The sequence below is a fragment of the Gracilinanus agilis genome, chromosome 1 (assembly GCF_016433145.1).
Source record: "Gracilinanus agilis isolate LMUSP501 chromosome 1, AgileGrace, whole genome shotgun sequence".
NCBI classification, from domain to species: domain Eukaryota; kingdom Metazoa; phylum Chordata; class Mammalia; order Didelphimorphia; family Didelphidae; genus Gracilinanus; species Gracilinanus agilis.
Window position 1 is genome coordinate 207477470 of NC_058130.1, and position 23242 is coordinate 207500711.

At 36.5% G+C, this 23242-nt stretch overlaps 1 protein-coding gene across 1 annotated transcript in view; it reads right to left on the reverse strand.

Moving 5' to 3' along the window:
- Nucleotides 1-23242, reverse strand: part of SDK1 (sidekick cell adhesion molecule 1) — a 1179904-nt gene that overhangs the window by 366274 nt on the left and 790388 nt on the right. Inside the window, 3 exon segments of the mRNA XM_044659951.1 lie at nt 6958-7041; nt 17903-18093; nt 18952-19063. Of these exon segments, the coding sequence (XP_044515886.1) occupies nt 6958-7041; nt 17903-18093; nt 18952-19063 (387 nt within the window).

Sequence of the window (23242 nt, forward strand, 5' to 3'; positions counted from 1 at the left end):
TCTATCTATCACAGTTAAATGGTTCACTGGATAGAGGATTGGGCCTGAAGTCAGGAAGAAAGGCCAGAGTTCAAATTTGACTTTACACACTTAATAAATAGCTATGTAACTTTGGGCAAGTTACTTAACCTCTCTTTGTCTTAATTCACTGGAGAATGAATGGTGAATCGTTCTAAGATCTTTGCCAAGAAAACCCCATGGACAGCAATGGTCCATGGGATCATGAAGAATCGGGCATATCTTAACAAGGTATGTTGTATGTGTGAGTATATGTGTATATACACATATGCATGTATGTGTAGGTATATGCATATATGAATTTGCATGTGTACATTGTAACAAATATAATTGATATAGAAGGATATGTAAATAGCACAAGAGCAGGTCTGAGGGTCTGGAGAGGATCCAGAGGTGTCTCAGAGGTTCCACCTGTTAGGGGCGGGTAGAAAATCATGGCAAGAATTTTGTGGCTTATTATGCTATCAGAAAAATTGAGAATTATGTTTCCAAACTTCTGGTTGCCAAATGTGTAACAAATAAAATTGGTATAGGATACATATAAAGATATTAGGGTTTTATTCAAAGCCATTTTGATAGTCACAGCCACATGCCTGATAAGAGCTCATTCAAATTGCCGCACCATTACCTGTGCCCACCTGGCTGGTTCAGCAGGAAAAGAGCCTTCCCTTGGCTGCTTCATAGGAAAGAGAGTGGTCCCAATCATGTCCCTAGTCTTATACCTCTCTCTGCATAATCACACTTCCTGCCCACCTGTATTTTGCAAGAGGAATCATGGGAAATATAGTTTTAAAGTCCCATAATGTCCACAGGAACTTTAGACCAGAGATTTCAAGATCAGTTCAAAGAACCCCAAATTTCCAATATGTATTTGCATGAACACGTGTACAGGTTGTGTATATGTATGTGGGGTATGCATGTGCATGTGTGTGTGTGTATTGTACCCGTGACAGGACTATTTGAATATCTAGATTTAGTATTAATACCAAGATCTTTGTCTCGTTGAATTTTTTAAAATGGGAATAGAAATAATTTAAACACTCAAAGGTACTTGAAAACTCTAGATATCATATTCTTCTTTTTACTATTATTGGTCTTGACCTTTGATTTCACCAGTGGAAAAAACTCCTGGTGTGGAAGTTTCCATCCTACATGCAGATTCAAGTTGCCAAAGGCCTAGATAAGGTAAGGATTTGCACAAGATCATCATGTAGCTAAAGTGTAGAACTCGAACCCAGGTCTCTCCTATCCTAAGGTTAACAACCCTCTAGTCCTTACTACATGCTACCTTTTCTCAAACAAGTTACTCATCAAGTTCAGAATGTTTTCTTTAATAAACACTGTCTCTCTGAATATTTCAAGATAATGGGTTGTCGGATCCTTTGCTTTGCTTTAATTATGTTTCCTGTCACTTTTCATTAGATTAGGACATTTTTTTAAAAAAACACATGTATTTCAAAGGTAAACATGCAACCAATTCATGTAAAACCCTCTAATAGCAATTACATCATGTAGCTTTCACAAAGAATAACCACTTCCCATGCTACTGTAGTTACACTGTCAAAATTAAAAGAAAGCAACAAATTATATGATAGCAATACACTGCAGAAATGCTGGCTTGAAGTATGCTCATAAGTATATACCTCCCAGGAGTTTATCCTAAAGAAATGATGCAAAAACAGCATATGCTGTGGTCGAGAGGAGAGCTTAAGAATGCCATTTATTTGGAGATAACTATTAAAACATTGAATGCCTGCACCATTTCTACATTAGGGCAATTTAAACTCTTGAATAGCAATCTTATCCTCCAAAATATCCCTTAGTATTATAAAGTCTCCTTTCAAAATTACAAATACATTAAAATTTTTTTTTATTCTCAGAATCACTGAGTTTTGTCGGCTTTAAAAAGGTGGCATTTGCCCAAGAAAAAAGAATAAAATAAACCAATAAGGGAAATGATTCTTTTTTTAATACTCATATTCCCTCTCCTAGCAACCATATATATATTATTTTACTAGAGGTAAACAGATACTAAGTAGAGGTTGAAGCATTCATCTTTTTAAGGAGTTCCAAAGAACCTGAGATAATGTAGACCAACATTTCTCATTTTGATAATGAAACTAAAGCTCAGACAGTTTGTGACTTGCCTGATGACATACAACTTGTGACTGGAACAGCCAGGCCCAGGAACTCATCTGGAGTACTTTCTACTAGAAGGTGTTTGAGTTAGCAAGGAGAATGAGGCACTAGACTGAAATTTATGGCTAGATGTATGGTACATACTTATAATTCCAGAGAGTAGAGTAGGTTAAGGCTGAAAGCTGCCTGACGCTAAGTTGATGAGTCAATAAACATTAAGCTCCTACTGTGTGTCAGGCACTGTGCTAAGCACTTTAGACACAAAGAAAGGCAAAAGACACAACAATCCTTTCAAGGATCTCAGTGTCTAATGGGGAAAACAATAAGCTAATTACAAGATAAATTGGAGATAATCAACCAAGGAAGGGCAATAGAATTTGTTTTTTAATTTAACATAAGGGTTTTTAAAATTACATAATTGATATTTATAGTTTTTTATATAATCCTCCTTCCTGTTCTTTGTATTTTTGAAATGCTTATTATGTTGACTGATTGTAAAATTCACAACATCAAAAAAGAACAAAAAGTACTATTGGCAAGTACTCTAGTCCAGGGAAAATTCAGAATACAGAATGTTATAGATGGAAAGGACCTTTGGGACTGTCTTATTTTAACTTTAACATTTTATAAGTTTCAGAGAAGCTGTAGTTTAAAAGATCCATTTATATAATATTCTTTTATTCTTGCATTGCACTATAACTACATTATCTGATCCTCACAATAAGCTTGTGAGTGAGGTGTTATTAATTATCATACCCATTTTACACATGAGGAAATTGAAAGCAATAGAATTAAGGGAGATCTGAAAAGGGTTCCTGAAGATGGAATTTTATCTGAGATTTGAAGGAAACTAGGGAAGAGAGGAGATGGAGAAGAGAAGGGAAAAGTCTTATGTGAGGAACAGCAAGGAGGCCAATGAAGCAGGACTACAGGAGGCATGGTGGGAAGGAAAATATAAGAAGAATGGAAAGGCAGAAAAGGGTGAGCTTGTAAAGAGGCTTCATTTCCAACAGAGGATTTTATTTCTAATCCCATAGGAAAAGGGGAGCCACTGTAGTTTGTTGAGTAAGCATGTAATGTGGTCAGATTTGTGTGAAGCAGTGATGACTGGGAGTTGGCACTAAATTAAGCATTTATATGGTGGGCAAGCCCCCAGGAACAGAAGACTGACAGACTGCCCAAGGTGGGGGACAAAACAGTTGAGGTAAAAAATAAAGCAGGGTCAAGGCTCCTATGCCGATAAAAGTGTATAACTAGATTGCATGATAGCACACGTAGAACCTAGAACAGATTACTTGTGTTAGGGAGGGAAGGTGGGAAAGAGGGAGAGAATTTGGTTTCCTAAATGTCAGGAAATTGTTTCTACAAATAGATGGAAAAAAATACAGTAAAATATTACTAAGGGGAAAAGCATGTAACCAGGACTGTATATAATTCCTATTCTTCAAGCATGGGAAAAATGAATTGACAGACAGAGAAACTGAGAGACAGAAATGGAGGAGAGGAGAAGAGGAAAGAGAAGAGAAAGAGGACAGAGAAAGAAATGAGAAAGAGTGAGAGGGATGAAGTATGCTATTTCATTTCTACCACACAGTCTTTCACATAGTTTCAAAGGAGCTGGTATTTTGGCTAATGGTAATGAGTGCTACTGCCTGATTTTCCAACCACTTAAGAGAACATGGCTGAAATTTGGGGCAAAGTGAACACCTTTTGACAAAGAACTTTATTACGGTTTTGTGAATTCATATCAAATGTAGGAAGAACCATTTTGGGCTGACAAAGCATTTAGGGATCAAGGCTATTAATAGAAACTCCTATGGGCATCAGATGCTATTATCCAAAGCATTGAGAAGGACACTAAGAAAGAAATAGTCACATGCTGGCCTCTACATTATTCACAGAAGAAATAATGTTACTCATCATCAGAAAAGGTTAGTTATCTGGGAGGATAACAACCTGTGGTTATATGTATTACAAATATCAAAATACTCATCCATGCTCTTGAAATTGCAAAGTTAAATATATCCAGCTAAAGTGGAATATATTTGTCATGGAAGTGAGTACTAGATCTATAAGGTTTTTTTTTGTCCACCAGAATTTATAGTGCAGTACCCATTAAAGAAATATTCCATAAAAGTTTTACCTTGCACATTTGAGGAAAACAATAGGAGAAATGCTAATGTCCAGATGTTGTCCAGCATGATGTATTGTTAGGGAGTAGACATAACCTAAATAACATGTATATATAGAACTAGTGTAAATGCTAATGTTGTGAATTCTCACTGTGATTGTAATTCATCTGTCAAAAATCCCCTTGGGCGAATATGAATTATCACTAAGTAATGAAAAAGAGCTTGACATAAAACTGAATAGTTCTCCTTATGCAGACTTAAGGCAGAAAAGTGGTAAGATTTCCTGTTAAAACAATAAAAAATCCATTTTCCTACAGCTTGCATTTGGCAAACAGTCCCTACCATCCCATTAATTGAAATTTACTATTTTGCCCCAAGCCTTTTATGTTAGGGGTCATCCTTTTGTAGAATCATAGAACTGGAAGGGACTAAAAGAGGATATATAATCAAGCCCTCTGACATTATGAAGGACTATACTTAAACCATTCAAGAGTGATGAGTGTCTAGTGGATTCTTAAATGCTCCTAGGGATAAGGATATCATTATTTCCCTTCTATTTCAAGTGTTTAATCACCTCTATGATTATAAAGTTCATGTCCAACTTTTGTAACTCTCCTCTTCCCAAATTTGAGTCTATTTGGGGGTACAATTAAAAAGCAGCTAGAGATGGAATCGGAGGGAGGGCTTGGGGTCTTGTTCTCCCTCTGCTATTTACTAATGGTGTGAACTCAGCCAAGTTACTTTTCTGAATTTTCATTTCTTTGCCTCTAAAATGAGGGTGTTGGATTAGAACAGTGGTGTCAAACTCAACGGGCCACTAGCATGTACATAGGGATCCCTGTGGGCCACATGTTGACTAAGAAAACCAACATATTAACATTATCCATGTTCTACTGCATCATTTATTTTGTTAAATATTTCCCAATTACATTTTAATTTGGTTTGGGCCATGCTTAGGAGTTTAATGGGCAGAGATAATACATGTTTGACATCTCTGGGCTAGATGACCTTTAGGGACCCTTATAGCATGAAATCTAGAGTCTAATTTTCATGCCATAGGTGACCCTGTGCTTTGCTCAATAAGTGGTATGGAATTTGGATAAGAAAAGGGAAGGAAAATGAAAGAAAAGCCCATTTTTATGAGTGTAGTTCCGCAACAGAGAACAATTCCTAGCATACATTAAAGTTGGACAGGACCTTGGAAATTATTTAGTACAATACTCTCATTTTAATGGAAACTGAGGCCCATAGAGATGAAATGGCCTTCCAAATTGGGTCACACAAAAGTTAGTGGTAGAGCTAAAACAAGAATCCAAGGAAAGGATCCTTCTACTATATTATATTGTCATTCTTCAAATCACATCCCAACTGTCTACAATGGTACATTTCTTGGGACTTTGAACATGTCCAGATCACCTAAGATGGAGACACCTAAGTGGAAGACAACAGGGATCTGCTTCTAGGAAAAGACATTCTGCATTCCCCTACCAAATGGGTTGAAACAGCCTTTTCCATTGGCTACATAGTTGAAATTGGCTGAGTCTTTCAAACACTCACTGACAGGCTCTCTCCCTCTTTCCAGCAGAATGTAGGTAGTGAAGGTCTTGTTTGCTCACCATGCACTAAGCTGGATAGGGGGAAGGACCACCTCTTTCGTTTTCCCTGTAGGACCACCATCAAATGGCCTGGGGTTTCGGTCTGTTTCATTTGTCCTTTTCAGTTCTAGAAACACACAATGGAGTCCCTAGACTGAGACATTTGAGCCCTGTGAACATTGGAGCAAGGATTTTGGGTTGGATATTGCTGCCACCTGGGATCCCTGACAAGCCAAGGTGATTGGACATAGACTCAGGGAGCGTTGATCTTGGAATTTGGTGGAACTATCTATGGTAGGAAGGAACTCCGTTAAGTTGTGAACCTCATCACAGTGCTCTAAGGGGTAATATGCCTCTCGCAGCCCAGATGTTCGGGTAAGGCACTCATTTATATGTTTAAAAGCAAATCTGAAAGTTTAGTGATTAAATGGAACTGTGAGAGCAGAAACCCCTAAAATTGGGGGAATATAATCAGTGAACACTTGAGTCAGTGGTGAAACTAGATATCCCCAAAACCTTCTCAGGATATCAGAAAAGCTTAGGGGAAGGGCAAAAAGTAATACCTGGCCTTCAGGCATTGGGAGCCAGTATGAGCACAGTTACATGTGGAAAGGTTTTGACACTGCGATTGTTCTCAATGCTAGAATTAAAATGGAGTTCTGTTATAACAGTGAAAATGTTAACAACTCCACGCTTCATCTGTCACTAATACCTATAAGTTCCAGTCTTTATCCATTGCAAGCTAGTAGCCAAGAGGCTAGGAACTGGGTTCCTGACAAGCATAAAGCAACTATCAATTAAAGGGTTTCAGAATATAAGATAATTATTCATTAAAGCAATGATCGTGAAGGAATAGAAAGAGACTGGCCCATTGGATAATGAATATTACAATATCAATACCAAAGTACATTATTAAAAGCTGTTGCTATTTAGCCTGTGACAAAGCAAAATAAACAAATATTTTCCCCAAAAGAATGCTAAAAATTAAAGGTCAAAACTCTACTTGGCAAGGGAAGACACAATAAACATATCATTTATCTTTGTTATACTTTTTTAATAGATCTGAAACTTACCCATTGCTTGACACATGATATCCACTGTTTTTTCCACTTGGGCTAGAATTCTACTCTCAGGTTCAGCAGTAAAATAGGGTGGCTCTTTAAAATAGAAGAAAAATTGCCAAAGAGTTAGGTGAAACCTTATATTGAGATCCCATCTTCTTAAAGAGAATAATTTATAAATGTAGTAGACAAAGGGGTGGCTTCAGAGTCAGAAAAATCTGGGGTCAAATCCAGCTTATAGTGTATACTAACTGTATGACCTTGGCCAAGTTGCTTAGCCTCTCCAAAATTATAAATTGTATAGTGGATTGCTATCTAGATGGAAAATAGGTGGTGCAGTGGATAGAGTTCAAATTTAATCTAATATACTTACTAGCTATCTGCCCCTGGGCAAGTGATGACCTCTCTCAGCCTGTTTCCTCAATGTAAAGTGGAGATGGGACAGCTAGGTACTTCGGTGGATAGAGCACCAGGTTTGGAGTGAGAAGTCTTGGGTTCAAATATGGCCTCAGATACTTCCTAGCTTTGTGACCCTGGGCAAGTCACTTAACCCTCCTTGCTTAGCCCATGCCCTTCGGTCTTAAGAGTTGCTACTAAGACAGAAAATAAGGGTTTTTTTTTTTTTGTCTTTTCCATATCTTCATTTATTTATTTATTTATTTATTTATTTATTTATTTATTTATTTATTTATTTAAACATTTATTAGTATTCATTTTTAACATGGTTACATGATTCATGCTCCACCTTTCCCCTTCAACCCCCCCTCCTGCACCTCCCCCACCCATGGCCGATGCGCAGAATAAGGGTTTTTTAAAAAAAGTAAAATGAGGATAATAATGGCACTTAGCCCCTAGGGTTTCTGTGACGATCAAATAAGATATCTGAAAAGCATTTACCACCATGACTGGTACATAGTAGGTGCTAGATGTTAGCTGTTGTTGTTGTTATTATTATTATCTACATTTTGGAGAGCTCCTCACCTAAAGTTTTCTATTCAGATTAAATCACAGAACCAGTACTAAAAAAAAAAAACAACTTAGGATAAGCTTAAAAAAACAACAGGTAAAATATTAAAATTGTATCCTTAGTTATACAAACTGGGAATTTGGATAGGGTAGCCAATGGCAATTTCTATCCAAGATTTCAGCCAGCAAATTAATAGTCATTGCAGAGGCTACTTTTGAGTTTATGAGCTTGAATCATAGAATATCTTAATTCACAGTTTAGAAGGACTATCCCAAGAGGTTCATAAAGGTTTATATTTACAGCACAGTATTTTATAGGATAGTTTGCTTCAGTATCTAAGCTAAACACCACCTCATGAAGCATGTCAAATAAAGTGCCATAGCACATCATTGGGCCTATATCAGAGGAGAAGTACAGCATATTAAAAAATTTTAAATGCCTTAGCAATTCAAATTCTTCAAAACATATTTAATACTTGAATACAACTCAAAATAATGACAGACAAACCCTCTCCTCCACCTCTAGAACAACTAGATACATGTCTGGGAGGACAGTCATGCCCAAGATTAAGAAGGCAGACTTTGTGGAAATCTACCTGGGAAGCCCAGATGGCAGCAGCCATACAGCCAGGTGGCCGAGCAGGCATTTATCTCTGTTTAGGCTGTCCAGCCAGTCGATGCCCTGATGCCCAGTCGGGTCAAACTGTTCTCTGTTAGCAAAATAAGCTTTGCAAGGGGAATGAGGACCTTATCAGACAATCTAGGCATAGCAAGGGTGAGAGGAATAGAATTGAGACTGATTTGTATATATTGTATTTTCTGAAATGCAATGAAAATGCCATTCTCATGATCAAGAAACGTCAGTGGCTTTATACTACCTTGCTAAAATAAAGTATGGAATCTCCTATCAGGTACTTAAACCCCTCAGAATCTGGCTCCAGTCTATTTCTTCAGCCTGATTTTGCATGACCCTCTCCAAAATATCTACATTCCTGCCATGCTGGCCTACTCGTTGCTAGTCTCCACACATGATATTCCATCTCTCTTCGTTCCATGATTTTGCACTGGTTACCTTCCCCCTTATTATTCTTCTTTCTTCTCTGCCCACCTCAACCTATATTTGTAATGTTCTCCTTCTCTCTTCTGCCTTTCAGAATCCTACCTCCCTTTAAAGCTCAACTCAGGTGCTACTCACCTATGTGAGACCTTTACTAATACCCAGCTGGAAGGCAATAATCATTGTGCTAAGTACTGGGGCAAAAACTAACTAAATAAATAAATAATTAAAATGAGGCAAAAGACTGTGAGAATATCCTTCGATTGGGGAATGGCTGAACAAATCATGGTATATGCTGGTGATGGAATACTATTGTGCTCAAAGGAATAAATAATGAACTGGAGGAATTCCATGTGAACTGGAATGACCTCCAGGAATTGATGCAGAGTGAAAGGAGCAGAACCAGGAGAACATTGTACACAGAGACTGATACACTGTGGTAAAATAGAATGTAATGGACTTCTCTACTAGCAGCAATACAAGGATCCAGAGCAAGGCTGAGGGACTTATGAGAAAGAAAAGTAGCCACATTCAGAGGAAGAACTGTGGGAGGTAAACCAGAAGAAAAACAACTGCTTGAACACATGGGCTGATGGGGATATTATTGGGGATGTAGACACTAAACAATAACTCTAGTCCAACTATCAATAATATGGAATTAGGTTTTGATCAATGTAAAACCCAGTGGAATTGTGTGTCAGCTAAGGGGGGTTGGGGAGTTTGGGGGAGGGGGAAAGAACATGAAATATGTAACTATGAGAAAATATTCAAAATAAAAATTAAAAAAAAAAGACAGCTCCTTTCCTCAAGGAACTTACAATCTATAAGCAAACAAATATGTCTAAGGAGGACAAATGGGAAATAATAGTTGTAAGCCCAGAGTGTTACATTTACTTTTCTCTGTATACATGGTATTCCACAGTAGAATGAAACTACCTCAAGGGGCAGAACTGCTTTTTTCTTTCTTTTTTTTTTTTTGGTCTTTTTGTCCCAGAACTTAAAAGAGTGCCTTTCACATAGTAGGCACTTGATAAATACTGAATTGAAACAAAAGAAATGACTCAAAAAAAAAAGCATGAACCTCTGCAGCAAAATAAATAAATAAAAATAGATAAATAAATGTTTTATTAAACATAGAATTTCAGAGGAAAATAAATTGCCGCATTAGTCCCAGTTTATTCAGCAGAAACACAACAGTGGCATGACCAGTTTCCCCAGGTGTTAAGGTTGTAGTGATTTCATTATCATGATAACAAAAAGCTGTCGAATTCAGTTTCTATGTGATAATTAATTTCTGGGCACTGTCTTCCAAAGCAGTTTATTTTCATTGTAATTTTGTTGAATGCAGATAATATAACTTGGCAGGCTGTCTGTGTATCCTTAAAACAAGAACTTAGAGAAAAGACAGAAACAAATACTGAACATCTGAAAGAAAGAAAAGAAGAAAGAACCTAAAGGTTTTATCTAGAGGCAAAATTAGTGATAGTCTTTTACAATTATCTGGGTAATTCAAGGATAACAAATTTGCCTGAATTATCCACCCTGGTTGTCTCAGTGGTCCCAAATTCATTAGTTAAATGCATAATTCTCCATTTAGCTTTGCCGCATAGAACTAGCCTAAAGAAATAATGGAAAATATGAGTTTCTGGCTGGCTCCAGCTAATCCTCATTGCATACTCATAATTTTGCCATTTGGACATGCCTCCACAATCAATAATAATGATATGAACATTATTTATATTCTAACTATACAACAGCTGTATCCCACTGAGGTCCTTTTACATAGGTCATGCTCCTAGAGTCATTATGAATGTAATCAGTCAATAACCATGACCACAATCCATTTAAAGGGAAGGGAAAGTAAAATATACACCAAGGTAAAAATCAACAAACTGCCTATGGTTTAGCACATTTTAATAATAGCAATGCACATTGATTTCTTGAAACCTAAAAAATGACTAGACAACAAATAATAAGATGTTTACTGATTACTCTTAGGCAACTACATAAAGTCTATTAGGTAGGCTTATTCAGGGTTATCCTGAGAGAGAAATTACTTTGGTAACAGAGACTATGTTGTTATTTACTTCTATATTTCCCCTAAAAGACTGGGCCTCCCTTTCTTGTTTAAGATTAAGAGTGCTCAGACTACTCGATTGGTCTCACGGTCTGAGGAGCCTCCCAAGTTTGAATCTTCTCTGTTTCTCAACTGAGCCTTTCCTCTGCTCCTCAAGCAAACCGATCTGCTTCCTTCTTCCCCTGTCTGTGGCATGAAGGTGTGGTTTGGGCACTTGGCCTCTAAAAAGTTTGCCATCACTGCTCTCTAGCAGGTAGGATTAATGTGTGGTCACCTTGACTGACCCACTGTTCACTCTTTTTGTTTTTTAAAAACCCTTGCCTCCTGTCACGGTATCAATTCTGAGACAGAAGAGTGATAAGGGCTATAAAATTGGGGTTAAGTGACTTATCCAGGGTCATACAGCCAGGAAGCATCTGAAGCCAGATTTGAACCAGGTTCTCTCAACTCCAGGCCTAGTGCTCTATCCGCTATGTTACCTAGCTGTCCTGCTAGTCACTCTTATAAATGGTCAGACCTCTCTGTAGCTGTCTGAAGAGTAAAGCAAAGGGATGGCTTTGAGCAGTAATTCCCAAAGTGGGCGCTACCGCCCCCTGGTGGATGCTTCAGTGATCTAGAGGAGTGGTGATGGCCACACTTTTTTTGTATTACATTTTATTCTGAGTTCAATAAATAGTTTCATAATTTCCAAGGGCTTTAAGTAATATTTTTTCTGGAAAAGGGGGGGGGGTAGGCCAAAAAAGTTTGTGAACCACTGGCTTAGAGCAAGACTTAATCAAGTGTGCGGGCATGTGCCCACGTGTGTGTGTGTGTGTATGTGATGGACTCAGTGGTTTGCTAAAGCCAACTCATAGTAACAGGAGAGATCTGATTGCCAAATTTTCAACATGAGCGTTTATCCCACAGAAATTTGTAAACATTACAAATCTGGCCTTGAATCATTATTTTGTTATTTATTAGCCTTAAGAAAGTGATAGAGAAAATGTTAATAATGCAGATTAAACTTAAAAGTAAAACATATATATAGCCTGTATCAAATTGCTTGCCTTCCCAAAAATGGGGAGCAGAGGGGAAAATTTGAAACTCAAAATTTTTAAAAATCTAATGTTAAAAATTGTTTTTATATGTAATTGAAAAAAATTAAATATTTTTAAAATATTTTTAAAATTTTAATAAAATAAAAACAGGAAGAAAAAAGTATCGTACATACATTTTCTTTCCAGAAAGCCAGTTGTTAAATATTTAATAGAAACTCTTTGCATGATCCCTTTAGCAAATCTTGGAACAATGTCTTCAAATGCATTGGATAAAATACATGGGATTACAAAGGAAACACGTGTTTTTTTTTTTTAATAAACTACTTTTTAAAAAACAAATTATGATATAGTTGTATTTGTTTTGTTCAATCATGTTCAACTCATTGAGACCCATTTAGCATTTTCTTGGCAAAAATACTGGAGTAATTTGCCATTTCTTTCTCCAGCTCATTTTACAGGTAAGGAAACTGAGTCAAACTGGGCAAAGTGACTCAAGAAATTAGGTTTTCTGGCATATGGAGAAACATTAACAAATATCAGCTCTGCCTCTACCCTTGTTCTAGACTTTCCAGGATAGCTGTATCACCAGAAGCCACTATTTTGAGTAGTAGTCATAGTAGAAGCCATATAATCATTGTGGATTGTGCCAAGGTTACACAGCTATTAAGTGTCTGAGGCTGGATTTGAATTCAGGTCTTTATGACTTCAGGTCCAGCATTCTAAACACTACTCCACTTAGCTGTCCTTGATATCATAACATATAGAGTTTCAGTGAACTTTTAAAGATTTAGTTGCCTAAAATTTCAATAAGACTTCCAAATTATCCAATATGGACTTATTAACCATAAAACAACACAATTAAAATATAAGCAAGTTAAAAGGCTTAATAACTACAGTAATTCTGAAGTAATAAAAAGCATAATTTTTAAAGCTATCTGTGATAATTTTAATATGATTTGAAAATCTCTTATTCTTATTGGTGATCAAGTCACAGTTATTGTTAATACAACTGTGATTTGTTGCCTGCATTTATTAAAAATAATGCTAAATTTCACTTAGAGGTTAATGAAAATAAAAAATTATTTTTCTCCATTTTAGTTGAAATATCCCCAGAAATATATTAATAGACCCTTTAGGGGTCTGAGGATTTCAGGTTAATGCCTGGCCCAGAGTCATGGATTGTTGGGATTGAAAAAAATTTTAGAGACCACCTAATTTCCTCTTTCATTTTATAGATGAGGGGACAAATAAGAGTTCTAGGGAGATTGAGTGATGACTCATACAGGGTTATAAAATAGTTGGTGAACACTTCAGGGACTGGAAAGAGAAGTCAAGAAGAAATAGACCTGATCTAAGAGGCTTTTCTCCTACATAACTCTCCATACTAATTACTTGTTGGTTACTAACCAGGACCTCCTATTTATTCATGAAATTCTCCTCCATGGTTACTATCTGTAAATCATTTCAAGCCTGGGGCAACTTCCTTCTGGGAAGAAGGGCAGGATTCCAAGGGTCAGCAAGACTTTTCTTCTCTTTCAATTATAGCACCCAGGGCAGCCACATTATTAAAAATCAGCAGGCAGTGATCACAGACAACACACACCTGTGGGGAATTCAGTGGGTGGAAGAAGACACATGTAGCTGCCAAATGAGCAAAGTGTGATCTGTTACATAGGTCACCATGGGCTCCTCCAGTGGCTATTCTGTTACTTTCTTTACCTTGCATAGTTTTCATTTTCATTCATTGTTCATCTTTCATCCTAACCAAATATATGAGGTGTTATGATGATTTCTCTCTCATTCCCTGACTTATTGTATATGTAGTGTAGTAAAATGAAAAGATTTTTTGAAAAACAGTTGTAAAACAACCATTAAAGGATTTCTAGTTTAATAGAAAAAGCCTGCTTTCATTTAGCCTAGCTGTGTTACAAACTCAAGCCACAATCTTCAAATACTAAGTGGAAATGCAAATGTCTTTTCGAATCAGCAATAGTTCTTTCTAAAACTACAATACTATTGACATATGAACATATTACCCTTAAAAATTTATAATGGCAGCTAATAAAACTAGAGTTTGAAATTATCTCCCTTATCCTCCTTAAAACTGGAGGGGGGCAGGGCAGCTAGAATTGAGAGCCAGACCTAGAGATGGGAAGTCCTAGGTTCAAATCTGGTCTAAGATACTTCCTAGCTGTGAGACCTTGGGCAAATCACTTAACCCCTATTGTCCAGCCCTTACCACTCTTCTGCTTTGGAACCAATCCAATACACAGTATCTAAGATGGAAGATAAGGGTTTTATTTAATTTTAAAAAAAATTTATAAAGACATCAGGAAAGGTATTTCAGTTTCTGTGAGAATTTAAGAGTGTTAAAAAAAAATGCCACCCTTTTCAGGTTGCCTGCACATCTGTCCAAGAGTCATGATCTACAACTCTTGAGCCAATTGTTAGTAGGCAAGAGAACAGCAAGCAAATTTCTTGTTCCTTCCTTTTGTATTAGGTATCATCTATCAGTGTCTCTCTAACCACTCAAGAGATTAGGGTTTCTGGTATATGGAGAAACATCGGCAAAGATGAACTCTGTTTCTACACTTGTTCTAGACTTTCTAGGACAATTGGATGACTAGAAGCCCTATTCTGAGAAGTAGTCTTAGCAGAAACCACTTGGTCACTGTGGATTGTACAAGCTGATCTTGGTTTTGCCTTTCAATTTCTGTTTCTCTCAATAGCTGGCTTAAAGTTAGGGTTCCTAGATCGATTAGAGTTGTAGAGTTTAATACAAAAAGGGATCTGTTATTTCTCTATATTGTTGTTCCTTATTCCTCTCATGGTATTAATGGTCAATAGTTATAAAATATGATTAATACTAACATATGAAGAGAAGTGAATGAAGGGGCTACAAAAAGAGATAGAATAGCTGATAAGAAGGATCTGTTTTGTTTTTTCTCACATCTTCTCTGGCAATTCTTCTCTTCACTAAGGTTGAACTCCTATTAGAATCCCTATACAACACTCCTGAAATTACAATTAGTTGAGATACCATGGACTGTAAGTGCTAATTGTAATGTTTACTACAGATTTCTCTCTTATTTTATAAACACTTCTATAAATTTAACATCTTGTTACTTTCTCAGTTAACTCTACTCTTTGTTAAACTGGCCTACAGCTGATTTATATGGCTGTGAGAAAATGTCAATAATTAACTTGCACATTTTTATATTGTTTTTACATAAAAACAAATTAAGCATCTTAAGTGCTTCTCAAATAAACATAAATGAATTATAAGACGGGCTCCTGATAAAAAGAACCTGAAGTCAAGAGACTATATCAACAACAGGAATCTTTTCACTGGGATCTTATTTGCATTTTGCAGGATAATACTTTCCTCTGCTGATTGGACAATAACTCATTACATTGTTTGAACCTCAGATTTGAACATCGGGGTTTCATTAATGAACTAATCTCTCAATTTGGCTTCCTCTTTGAAGTAAACTTCTCTCTCTAGTTTATTTCTCTATATTCACATGTCAGGTAATGCCGATTTTCTTGATATGAGAATTCTCAGACTAGGAAGGCTCTCTAGTGATGCATATTACTTACTACCCATTTATAACTTAAGGTCTTAAATAGTTGCCTGAAGATTGGAGAAGGTAAGTGACCTGTCATAACTAGGAAGGGTCAAAAGAGGGTTTGAACTCTTAAGTCTTTTCAATTCCATGCTTAGCATTCTATTCTCTAAACCAAGATGCTTCATATCTTTTGACTTAAAACTCATAAAATAAAAAGAATAGCAATAGGCAATACTGAGTTTTTGAATAAATACCTGAACTACATTATCTGCTTTTATCTGGGTGAAATAAAAGTAATTGGTAGCCAATTTATTTCTGCTTTATTTCATTGACTTGTTTATGAGATACTTCCTTTGACAACTTCATCATAATTCACTGCCAGGAAAGGCATAAGAACACTATAAGGAGAACCACTTTAATGACTTTTGGATATGGGGGCTACAATCAAACCCAAATCATTAAAATGAGAAAGATACTTTTCTATGCTGAGGTATTACTTTACAGTAAGCCAGAAAAACTGCACCTGCCACAATAAAATCCTATGAACGAGAAAGGAATTAAATCATTATCATAAATAAATGGCATGTGTTCATGCACCTTTAAAAAAGAGAACATTGAGAGTTAATTCTAGGAAATAAAAAAAAAACAATTTGCTTTGATATTTGGAAGTAACTGCAAAACAGGTTTCCATGATAAACTTTAAACATTAAAAAAGGAATTATGATGGAAACTAGAGAGATACATTTCTTTTCTTGTTTAAAATTACCGTAAAATGTTTTAATACAATAAAGTCTGTCTATGGGAGATTTAAAGATTGGGAATTTTAATTATGGCTCAACTTTTAGTGTACTGTTCTGATATAGTTATAGATCAACTCTGATGGATAAAATACCTTTGCCTGGAATGAAAATACACTATCTATATCAATAGCTAGTGGGTACATGAAAACAGCCACTAAAAGAACCATCTCAGATCTCATGTATACACTCAACAATGATTTATGATTCAAAGGCCGCTTTTTTCTCATGCTTTTAAAACTTCCAGCCTTCAGTCTAAAATGATGACAGGTTTGCGTAATGTCATATTTAGTTATTTTCATATGCGATACACACTTCTTCCAATGATTTAAGGAAATGAGACAGAGTTTTAAAAAGGCAAACTGTCTCAAACACTGTCAATAACAGAAAGTTTACTTAAACAATTATTAGAAAATACTAGTTTTAAAGAAAATTGTTGTTTAAAAAGAAGCATTTCATGAAAGGATCTACTACTGTATGGGAAATGTTTTTTTTTTTTTTTCACAAAGCTACTGCTTCTTGAAGAGATTTAGATAAAGGTTATCACTATGATAATCAATCCTCTATTAGTATTACATTCTCACTAATCATCTACTTTATTTCTTGGGAAGAGGAGAGGATGACTAGCAGCTGCTTCAAATTTGGCATACTGAGGCAACCAAAGAAAGAGAAACAGATTATAAGAAATATTAATTGTAGCAACTTAAGTAAAGCTAAAAAGATTTCAGTAACTGAAAATAATGGGAAGATAAAATCAACTGTCTCATAATTGAACCTGGTCTTATCAACATCTCGCAATGTTCTTCCTTGGTGACTATAGACACCATAGTTCTTTAGTCATATAAACATACATAGATTCTGTCTAACACCTATAGTGGCGGTACTCTGTAAACATTAGTGGAGGGAGCTAATTTTCCCCTTCTTCCTGTTTCTCTTATATTATTTAGCCCATTTCCCAGGAAGCATCTCTGTTCTTATTACTCAATTTCTAGTCTACCAAGAAGCAATGTCAAACAGTTCTCCTATAAAATTTCTTCTGGGGGAGGGGTAGGATGTGGGAGAAAGAGTGCTGACAATTTGAAAGCCAGAAGTACAAATTAGACTTCACATCAAGGTTTAATGGCATTAAAAGTCAAGATATGAGATTTGTATGATAAGGATTTTACTACTGTGTTTCATAGGCTTTATGATTAAATTAAAATTTCGTGGAGTATTAGGAATAACATCAGTGTGTTGCTATAAAATATTTAATAGATTTGTATTCATGGAAAAGAATGATTGAATTAATTTGGAAGATAACCCCATTTTACCCCCTCTGTCCCATTTCCTCAGAAGTAGTTGAAGTACAAGGTCAATGAAATGAGTATTTAACTTTGTTTCAATTGTACTTCCCATACACTCTTTAACTCTAAATGGAAATACTGGTAGATAATGTTCTCTCCTATTGGCATTACCTATGATAGAAAGAAAGGCTTTTGTTCTTGCTGGTTCAAAATTAGTTCCTTTTAATTCAGCCTCACAGATGTACATCCCAATGTCAGAGGACGTTGGGTTGGTGATTGTAAGCCGTCTTCCCAAATTGTGGAGTCCGTTAGTAATTTTTACTCCATTTCTCTTCCAAGTCATGCTCAGTTCTTCAATAGGTCTGTGAGGACAAAAATCATTACTGATTATCATTCTAAATTATGTTGACAAGCAATAACAAATTCTTTCATTCAGCACTTGCTCCACAAAGAAAGTATCCACAAGAGCGCTGGCAATGGACATTTGCATGTAAATCCCTGTTACAATTCTTCATCTTTATGTCATGAAGTAAAGCTACACTGATCTCAAGGGTTATTGAATAAGGATGGGCAATTACTGAAGCAATGAAGCTGAAGTCCTAATGATTTGGTTAATTTTTTAAAAAAGAATATTAAAAAGAATTTCTTTTATGGAAATCAATTATACAGGAAGTGATGCCATGAGAACTCCCTCATGGAAATTTACACAGAGAAGAGAGAAAATCAGCCCACCATTAGTAAGGCCTGAACTTTTCTTCTTCTCTAAAGCTTATGTGTTGAATCTCCATTATAACTTATGCATAGGGAGCAGTTAGGTGGCTCAGTGGATAGAGAGCCAGGCTTAGAGACAGGAGGTCTTGAGTTCAAATCTGATCTCAAATACTTCCTCAAATACTTGACCCTGGGCAAGTCACTTAACCTTCGTTGCCTACCCCTTATTACTCTTCTGTCTCAGAATCATTTTGTATTGATTCTAAGATGGAAGGTAAGGGTTTAAATGATAAATAAACAACCTATACATAGACTGAGAAGTATGTGTATCATCCCCATATTTGGGCAAGGAAAAGTAATCTTCTTAGCTTCTAAGAGATGTTATATTAATAATATGGTTAGCCAACAAGGTTCTTTATCATTGAGAAAAGAGCAACTGCCTATTGCATTTTTTAAAAGCTCTAAATACAGAATTAACATAAGGTTCTTATCCCTAATCCCCACAATACCTTGCATTGGCTATGCATTCCAATGTGACTTCACTGGTTCCTGCCACAACACTTGTATTGCCTGGAGGGATGACAATGACAGGAGCCATGATATCAGGGGTGTCACTATCACCTATGGGGAGAAAGGAAATAAGCTCATGTAAATGCTTTGAGTTATTACTCAAATATAATCCTACTTTGATACCAACACAGCTATTGGCCGAATGATAGTCTGTACGTCCGCGTGTATTAGGGCAGCCCAGACAAACTTGAGGAAGCTCATCTTTAGAGAGCTGGTCACTAGGTAACGGATTTCTTTGGACAAAACCATTCTTGATGATTCCTAATTGGGTTCTGAAGGGGTTGCCACCTGCTTCCACAGAGGCCATACCCATGCTGATAAAATTTCAGGTTCTGGCGGTTCTAAACTAACCACTTTGAGGAAAAAAGCAGTAATGATTAGGAAATTACAAATGAAAGATCTTGTTAAACCAAGCTTTTGTAAAACCCAGGAATCTTACACTTTCAGACTTATCATGGAGCTTAATTAATCTTCTCATAGGAGATCTTGAACATGGTCATTTTCAAAGGCTTTCATTATATTATATAAGCAAAGTGCTTAAGTATACGCAGTCTTCTCTCATTCAGAACACATAGCTCACGAGAATGTTTCCCTAGTGGAGAGAAGGGGCTGTATCTTAATAGAAAGAAAACCTATTATGCAGTCAAGAGGTTTTAAACCGCTGAGCATTTAAAAAATCAAATGCTTACTGCCTTTTTTATGATTTAAGGCCCTTCCTATTGTGTTTCATCTTATGTGCAAACTACTTTAATAAGAAGCTGCTAGTTTTCATAATTAATGCTTAAATTTGGTTCCCTTGGAGCAAATATGTTCAATTAACAGAGTGTTATAGCAAAGAAATTTAAAACCCCTTGTCTTATCAGAAAAGTAAATAACCCAGTTTTCAATCTCTTTTGTATGGCACCAAAACTGTAAATAATTTAGTTCATGTTTTGACAAGACAATGATTAAAAAAATTAACAGACCGCTCTCTTAGATGTCTAATATATACTTAACAGCAAAATTATCTACCCGTGGTGTGTATAACAACTGTTTGGGGTGAACAGAACCACTCATTTAATTCAAATAAGAGACTAATAAACCATTTCTAAAAACAAAAATTTCAATAAAGGAATGTGAATGTAGCAAGAAGAGAAATGAAATTACTAGAAAAATAAATCGTTTTATTCAATATTTGCTGCTGAAGAGGCTTGCCACCATTTATGGCTGAACTGAAAAGGAAGCTGGCAAATGAAAGGCACTGCCCTGCTGGGCCTGAGGCAGGATTACAGCTACTGGGAGACCACACTAGGATAAAATACTGGCTTCTTTTCAACACTAATTTCCCACAGCTCTCTGTATTCTTTCTTTCACTGGCAAAGCAGTGTATGCTTTTCATATTAGAGGTTTGCATGCATTTTAAATGAATACACCAAAGCAGTCGCATATTAGCAATACAGATTTCTGTAACTGCAAATTCACATAAAACAGCTTCCGCCTGCTTAGAAGCTTCTCACTCCACCCCTCATGGCAAGAAGGGATTGGGTGTTCACTCTTCCTTCTTTTCCAAACTATTTGTATCCACAGGCAGTCAGACATTTGAAACTTTATGCTAAAATACCTTGAAGATTCATGTTTTCATGCTATTTTCCTATTGGTCTTCTCTTTTTATGAAATGATAAAGCATGATGGACTGGTTATCAAATTTCTAAGGGAAAGTGCAGAGTGATCTTACAACCATTCACAACAGAGCAAGGAATCTAAAATGAATGCCAATCAGATGAACAACCTGCCTGTCACCAGGGAAAGTCACAGATGAGAGGAGATGACCTGAGAAGCTAATATTTGTAAATAGTTACATGGGGTGAAGAATAGCAGCAATGAATGCCAAGAGGTCAGCAAACAAGGTGCTAATTTGGCATTAATTACTGTTTAGTGGTGATGGCAAAATAGGAAGACAATGCTCAGCAATTGTCAGTTGCAAGGGAGAATGGCTATGCAGCTATACACAAGCTCTCTGTCACATCCTCCCAAGTGCCATCCATCATTCTTATCTTTCTCTTCATCCCTAAGTTTTCCTTATAAAGAAACCTGGCCACCAAACAATTAAGCAGCGCTCCACATTACACTTTAGCTTCTTTAAAACAAGGCCACCAGGACAGTTAAGTGGCACAGTGGATAGAGAACCATGCCTGGAGGTGGGAAAACCTGGTTAAAAATCTGGTCTTAAGATATTTCCTGGATATATAACCTTGGGCAAGTCACTTAATTTCCAATTGCCAAGCCCTTACTGCTCATCTGTTTTAGAACTGGTACTAAGACAGAAAGCAAGGGTTAAAAAGAAAAATACCAACATATGGTTAGCATTAACTATCAAGATATTAAACTAAAATAAAAGAATAGAAAAATCAGTGATTGTTTTTAGTCATATTAGCATATGTGCAATATTTGGGAAAGGCAAATATAGACCTGTGGTCTTCCAAATATAGAGAACTCCCAGTAAGGAAATTTCTTTTACCAATGCAGATTGGCAATTACTTTGCAGGTTTTAGTTTTTGTTGCCTAGGGTAATGAGGGATTAAGCTATTGACCCAGGATCACCATTTACTGGGTTTCAAAGGTAGGACTGGAACCCACTTTCCTGATGCCATGGCCAGTTCTCTATCCACTATGTCATGTAATTTTGCTAGATATGCAATATTTAATGCCGTTAATGTACTAATCTAAGTACTCATATACATTGTAGAGCTATGCCACCCTGAATGCACCTGATTTTATCTGATCATGGAAGCTAAAGGGGATTAGGCCTGATTTCAGCAGGTGGTGGGAAGTCTGGGTCTTCCATGGGCAATTCAACATTATATATCTTTGGCATTGGCACTAACAATATGTTCAGACCTTTGGCAGTAGGTGGTTGGTGATCTGGGGTGGCAGAAATTGTGCAATATGGATAAAGGTCTGTAGTGGCAGCAATAATGACCAAAAAAAGATGATGGGGTGATCAAAGACAGAAGAGGGTCATTCCAAAAAGATTCAGTGACCGAGAAGGGATAGTTCTATAGGGAAGGGGAGTTCCTACAGCCACATGAGTAGGGAGGTAAATACTCACTAGGGTATTTGGTTGAATGACTACCTGAATGAAAGAGAAACTTGAGAATTAGAAGATAGGTATAAGGACATAATAGTAGATAGCTCAGAGTTTCTGAGTAAAGATTACTTGGATTCAAATTCTGCTTCAGATACAGGCAGGTCAATTCATTGAACCTCTCCATGCCTTCACCCTTCAACAAACAGGCCATATGAAGAAAATTATACTGTCTGTAGGTCAAGATTCAATATTGTTTTTGGAAAGTGTAACAGAAAAATATTTTAAAAAAGAGTTAAGCAATTAACATATCTAAACTGACATATTAAGAATACATTAATTCCCAAACTCCTTGGCTGATGAATATATGTTGCCCCAAATGTGTATTCATTTCTCTACTTGAATGGCTGTAGGGACTCCTTCCCTACAAAACTATCCCTTCTCAGCCACTAAATTTTATTGGAATTTTATTGGACCTTCATCTCTCTTTGATTCCCCCTTTACTCTTTTTCCCATCACTGTTGCTGCAACTAAAAACCTGTATCCATGCCACTTGTTGCCAATCCAGATTGCCTACCACCTAGTGCCAAAGACTTGAACCAATGACAAAGATTCATAGTGTTGCTACAATTGCCACTGCCCATGGAAGAACCAGACTTCTTGCCACTTGCTGACAATCTGGACCTCCCCAGGCCAGCAACTCCTTTTCTACTTTCTGGAATGCTTGCAACTTTTGCTCTGGCTTCTGTGGCTAGTGCAGAAGAAGACTGAAAGGGATGCCTAGATGATCTACAAAATCCTAAGTTGGAACAAGGAATGATATTTCCACTGAAATACTGTTAAACATAATAGTTCTATTTTCTAGTGCTATTAATACAGTAAGAAAGGTCAGTGATTGATTTTGGCACTTTGAAAGGGTTATGATTTCATTGATGTGGATTGGTAGGTATTTTCTCTGCCAATACAAATGGAAATATTTTTAATTTTTAAGAGCTGTGGTTGAAAATGTCTACATTTTATGGACAACTTTTTGGCAAAGAGAAGTTCCACAAATAGCTAGGCTGGTTGGTCCTTGTGTGAGAAGATCTATATACAAGTTTTTGCCATTTTCTAGGAATTACTGATACTCATGCTCTGTACCCCTATTCTTGTGAGTTTGGCTACAT